The sequence below is a fragment of the Eschscholzia californica genome, unplaced genomic scaffold, assembly GCF_041429995.1.
Source record: "Eschscholzia californica isolate CP2 unplaced genomic scaffold, dmEscCali1.0.p SCAF_2, whole genome shotgun sequence".
In the NCBI taxonomy this organism is placed as follows: domain Eukaryota; kingdom Viridiplantae; phylum Streptophyta; class Magnoliopsida; order Ranunculales; family Papaveraceae; genus Eschscholzia; species Eschscholzia californica.
In genome coordinates this window covers 65228079-65234054 of record NW_028238309.1, presented here as the reverse complement: position 1 = coordinate 65234054, position 5976 = coordinate 65228079, and the positions used below count along the sequence as shown (strand labels likewise).

The following is a 5976-nucleotide window of genomic DNA, read 5'->3' as shown; positions in this document are numbered from 1 at the left end:
ATATTTAGTCCTTTTACATTATGGACATAAAAACCCTCACTTTCTAAACACATTGATGTCTATGTCCCACGCTCAAATTTGACGTGGAGATTTATTAGCAAAAATTGTGGAGATTTATTAGCAAAAAATATGGAGATTTATTAGGAAAAAAAATGGATAGAAACAAATCATAATTTCTCTCTCCTCTAAACAGATTTGGAAAATAAATTTTCTCTTTCCTATTATCCGAATCAATCAGAAACAAAAATCCTAACCAAAACGAAACGTCATCACCACGGATATTTCCAAATCAATTTTCTCTCTCTTCTTTACAGATTTAGAAACCAAATCAATTTTCTCTTTCCTATTATCCGAATCAATCAGAAACAAAAATCCTAACCAAAACTACTGTAAAGTATGTATAATTTCTTCACAAGTTTTTTTTGCATGGTTATTTTTCATCATAAAGAAGATTGTTTCAACGTTATGGTGAGATTTTGGGTTGATTTTTATGGTTTTTTCTGTTGTGACATAGTTGTTCAAAGCTTCGTCATAAATTAATTTTTAGAGATCTGTTTGATAAATTATGTCAATTTCTGTCTGGTATAACTTAAACTACCGTAAAGTATGTATAATTTATTCACAAGTATCCGTTATTTACCACAGGATTTGGTAATTTTTGATAAATAACCAATGATAACAGCAAAATTTAAAAGTTTTTAATTGATCAAACCTTGTAATTTCTGATAGTGGTCATTTATATGAAGGAATTTATATTGTATACTGATATACAATAAGTATGTTTTACAATGGGATTTAATGATGTACAACAAATTCTGATATACTAATGATAAAGTATAATTTTAAACGTTATATACCTAAACTGTAAATACGATATTATGTATAATTTACAATAAATTATGCAAACTTTATGAAAAATAATGAGACATTTATCACAAATAATGAAATCATGTTTCCTTTCCATGTCTTTCAATATGAACATGGAATCGCATTTCAATGGTGCCCATCCATGCACTATCCATTTGCAATCTTCAACAGGACACACAGCAGTAACACGCTTAGAATCATTCTTTATGAATTTGAAATCATGCCCGGTGTTGATGCTATATTGCCTAAGAGCATATCGAAAAGCTTTTGCACCCCCAGGAAATAACTGTCCTAGTTCTGTAAATATCTTATCCCAACCATCTGATTTCAGTTTGATTTTCTTATTTTGATTTGATGATTCTGCCTGGAACTCCATCTGTGATAACAAAGTGAGATAGATTAATTCAAATAAATTATATATACAAGTATATTATTTGCAGTAAATTATATGAACATTTGAATAAATTACATGTACTTTACAAAAAAGTACACAGGATTTACATATGTAAATCAAAGATGTTATAATAATGAAACGAGAACTGTTTTGATATTAAATCATACATAATGTTCCATAAATTACGTATGATTTACACAAAATAATATAATGTTAATGTTATTCGTGAAAAATTTGCAGAACCAGAACATATATCATGTTCTCAATTTGATATACATCGCAGGGAAAAGTTTATATAATTTACGTTACATTATGGTAATTTATTCTAAAGTATATATAATGTTAATTCTGTTACGAGTAACCGTGTGACAGAATCACGTTTCATCAATCTGTACGGAAAAAAATCAGATCTGGAGAAAATTTGAATATCATTCTTTGCATAAACTCCAAATCTATTGATAACTGATATGACGATTGATTGAAAACAATAAGTAAACTCGATTTGTAAGATTTAGAAATGAAGTATTAATCTCATGAAGATCGTGATCATTAATACAAACTTTAGAGAGAGAAAGACAATAATAACTTTCTTGATCTGAAACAAATCATCAAATAAGAAAATTGTTTACCTGATTAACAATTAAGATGATGATTTTGAATAGCTCTAATGATAATGAAACAAGTTAATGGAAGATTTTCAATCGAAACATAATCAGAAAACATAAAATTTGGTTTGAGTTTTACCTGAACTTAGAAACTCAGTTTTCTGTTTTAATGGAGGATAGTTTCAGAAGATGAAGATGTAGAGAGAGAGAGAAAGATAGGACGAGAAGGTTTCGGTTACAAAGTTTTTTGTTTTAATGGAGGATAGTTTCAGAAGATGAAGATGTAGAGAGAGAGAGAGAGAAAGATAGGAAGAGAAGGTTTCGGTTACAAATTTAAGGAAGATAAAGATTTCTTTCTTCCTTTAGAGTCGGTAATTGGAGAGAGAAACGGGGAGATAAAATAGGAAAGCGAATATTGGTTGATTTGAGCTTAAATTAGATTTTATATATATGGAAGGTTAGTTTAGGTATTATAAATTATTTGGTATTCTAGGGATTTGTGTTTTCTCTCTAGATGACACCAAATGGACTAGATATCCATTTGTATTATTTTTTTGGTTTTGAAACCCTTTATAGGATTAGAGAGGACTAAAAGTCCTATTAGGGCCCGTTTTTTGGATTATAAGCCCAAAAATTCTTATTTTATTGAGAAAGAGATTTAAATTTCTTTTTTTAACCCTTGAAATTTATTTTGTTTCTTTTTTTGTTAAATTAGAATTTTTATTTCTAAGAAAGAAACGATTATTGTTTTTTAAATAGGTAACTTTATTTCTACGAAGGATTATATTTTAAATTTGAGAAGGGCCTCTAGACAATATGCATAATTAAAAAAGGATGTTTGTCCCAGTCATCGTTTTCCCTTCTGTTTTATATAATAGATTATCATAACTCCAAATCATCTGCACGATTGAGCATTTCTCTTCCTCTACTATTTCCTCTGCGGTTATCATCAAATCATCTGTAAGATTGAGCATTTCTCTTCCTCCATTATTTCCTCTGCCGTTAGACCGTTACATTCTTCTCCTTCACAATCTTGCTCCATCTTATTCTTCAATCTCACATCGAGCCCTCCACTACTCCATCATCAATGAAGGAGTTATGGTTAACTCACCTTAAATGACAGGAAGTGGAAACGGCTATTTCTGAGAGAAAAAAAACACATAAAGATGGTCACAAGAAGACTGGTGAGACAATTTCAAGGTAAAACAGTTTCATTTTCATTGAATCTTCTCTGATAACCTTCATGACTAAATTAGATTTTTTTTTTGTAGTCCAGAAATTTTATATAGTGTGACCTCCAGCTGTTTGATGAAAGTCCTAAATCAGTCTAGAAGTAGAATCTTCCAGGTACTGAAACTATTTTACCTTTTGTTTGACTCTAAATATAATGTATTAATGTGGTGTTTATTTTAAGGAATGAATTTTTTGTTATTGAATTATCAATAGTTTATTAATATAAATGTTGGTTAGCAGAGATGATTGCAGTAGTAAAGGGCAGGAAGTGAAACTATCTACCTCTGTGGGAGTAAGTTCAAGGCATAATCACTCTAAGAGGTACTAGAAAACTGATTTAGTTATCCTTAAAATTTTGCTTATTGTCTTGAGTTTTATAATTTGTGCTACTTACAGTGAACTGATAAGAATTTGTTAAGAAAATCCTGAAGTGGTTGTATGAAATCATGGGTAATCTTCATGGGTAATCTTCATCTTGTGTTTTGTTTAACACTATGTTATTATCCTGGAATGAGTCTTGATAGAAATGAGAAAATAACATCATAATGATAGATTAAGAATTTAGGTGTTAAGTGTCTGGAATTGATAATCTAGAGAAAATAGTTTAGAAGTTGAAATGGGATAATTTAGTTGAAGATCAAGGATCTGATAGTGCGAGAGATCGTTTTCCCTCATTAAAAAGTTGATTAGAGAATCAATTTTTTAGTGTGAACATTAAAAGAATTATGCTCAGGAACTGGGTGTTGAGTTGCAAGAAACCAAACAGAGTTTAGAGGAACTGCCGGCAAAAGTTAAATTACTCTATGATTCACTTCGTAATAGTCTGCCTCATAGATATCTAAAATTGAAACCATGGTATGTATGTTTATTATTATGTGTTGTTTATGGTTTTTGAATCTAAGTCTTGGGTTGCAGTTCATTAATACATTTTTCGCCCTTGCAGTTCCTGACTGATGACTTTCGTCCACACAGAATCGGGAATCTGCTCCCTGATGGTGAAGAAGATCAGTTAGCTGGGGTATTGGATGATTTTGACCTAAGTAATTTGCCTACTCAAATGGAGGATTTGGAAGAAGCTGATTTTTTTGGTAGTGGTGGGGGTATGGAATTGGACTTTGATCCTCTGTATAGCTTGAGCATGGGTATATCAGAGGTAGGCATATCTAATGGTGTTGGTGGAAATGGGAGCTACCAGTATTCCTTTCCGAATGGCGTGGGAGCAGTTGTCGGGGAACATCCACTCGGGGAGCATCGTTCTAGAACATTATTTATGCGTAATATTAATAGTAATGTTGAGGACTCAGAATTGAGATCTCTCTTTGAGGTAATTTATATTGTCGATATCTATAACTCAGTGTGTCTTAGAGTATCTTTTACACATCATAAATGGGACTTAGCTTGGTAAACTGAAGTTTTCCAGATATTCACATTCCCAAGTATGAATTGGTGATACTTATTTAAGTGATATCATGAATTTCGCAAAATAAGGTTTGAGTATTTGCAGTTTAGACATTAGGAGAAATATTAACATTTAATTATGCTTACTGAATTCATGTATGGACTAATTACGAAAATAATTTTGTATATTTGCTCTCACCAAAGCATCGCAGTAGTCTTGGACTATGAATCGTGGAATACCAAGCCGACCCCGAATGTGGGAGTTCTATCAATTTCTTGATATTTTTTTATTGTTTTGCTTGTCTTGTGTAGCAATATGGTGACATCAGGACTCTTTACACTGCTTGCAAGCAATGGAGATTTGTGATTATATCTTACTATGATACTCGTGTTGCTCGGACAGCTATGCGTGCGTTAGAAAATAAGCCCCTAAGGCGGAGAAAACTTGACATTCATTTTTCAATTCCAAAAGTTTAGAAACAATCTTTACCTCTTCTTGGTTCATATTTTTTTGCCTTTTGCTAATTCAGCAGTCACTGATCAATGTCTTGTGTTGTGTCTCTACCAGGATATCCCATCAGATAAGGATGTTATTACAATAAAGATCATCAATGTCGCTAATATTGATCACTTGTGCTTTATGTAGGATCCGGTTTGATGGAACTCGACCTCTCCTTCTGCTCCTTATGTGCCTCGTGCCAGGACCACACTAAAAGGATCAAGTGACCATCTTGCTCTAAATATTGATGAGAAATCTGATTGTCTCATCAAGCACCCGGACAACAATGATGATAAGGTGGTTGTTTAGGGTATTCTTTAATTTGATATGTGCTTTACACTACTTTAGTCTCAGATGGAAACTATAGGATTTGGATTATGTCTTCACCTACATGTTGCATATGACCACTTTGTCCGTGCCCTATGGGCACGGGTTATACCTAGTCCTTTATTAAAAGAGGATATTTGTCCCAGTCGGCGTTTTTCCTTTATGTTTTGTTATATAGATTATACACCTATTGTATGATTTTCAGTATATGAAAAAACGAGAAATTGGATCAAGACCCAATCTCAAAGTTGTTTTGTCCAAATAACCTTAATAACTCATAAACTAATGAAATGACCTTCTTTAAATATTTCTACCAAAAATTTCCTTAACATAAAGAGATAATCTAGACATTCTAGACTCCGAAAATTTCAACACAAAATTGCTTATACTTCTTCCTTCTTCTCCATCCGAAAACTCACGATCTTCTTCCTTTCTTCTTATTGTATCCCTTCAAAAATCATAACCACAACATGAACTAAAGTCTATTACATTCGGTTGTGATTCTGTCTCAAAACTTTATGTTAATTAAGGAAGAAGTCATACAACTAGTTGTAACCTACTATGGAGTTTTACTTAGTACTAATGTAACAGTTTTGAAAACAATACTAAAAACAACTAGTTGGTGTATTGACTATATTACAGTATGCTACAAC

General features: G+C 31.9%; 1 protein-coding gene and 1 long non-coding RNA gene across 2 annotated transcripts; one reads left to right on the top strand and one right to left on the bottom strand.

The window, feature by feature from the left end:
* Positions 1–735: 735 nt before the first annotated feature.
* LOC147560392 (uncharacterized) lies at positions 736–2239 on the bottom strand. The gene is made up of 2 exons (XR_015233702.1): positions 2006–2239; positions 736–1243 (listed from the first exon to the last, which is right to left on the bottom strand). It is a non-coding gene; the product is annotated as an uncharacterized LOC147560392 (long non-coding RNA).
* A 764-nt stretch (positions 2240–3003) lies between these two features.
* Positions 3004–5451, top strand: LOC147560391 (protein MEI2-like 2). The gene is made up of 4 exons (XM_086657996.1): positions 3004–3066; positions 4072–4423; positions 4810–4968; positions 5066–5451. Exons 2-4 carry the CDS (start codon positions 4157–4159, stop codon positions 5141–5143), a joined length of 504 nt encoding a protein of 167 aa, XP_086514122.1. The 5' UTR covers positions 3004–3066; positions 4072–4156; the 3' UTR covers positions 5144–5451.
* The last annotated feature ends 525 nt before the right edge of the window (positions 5452–5976 follow it).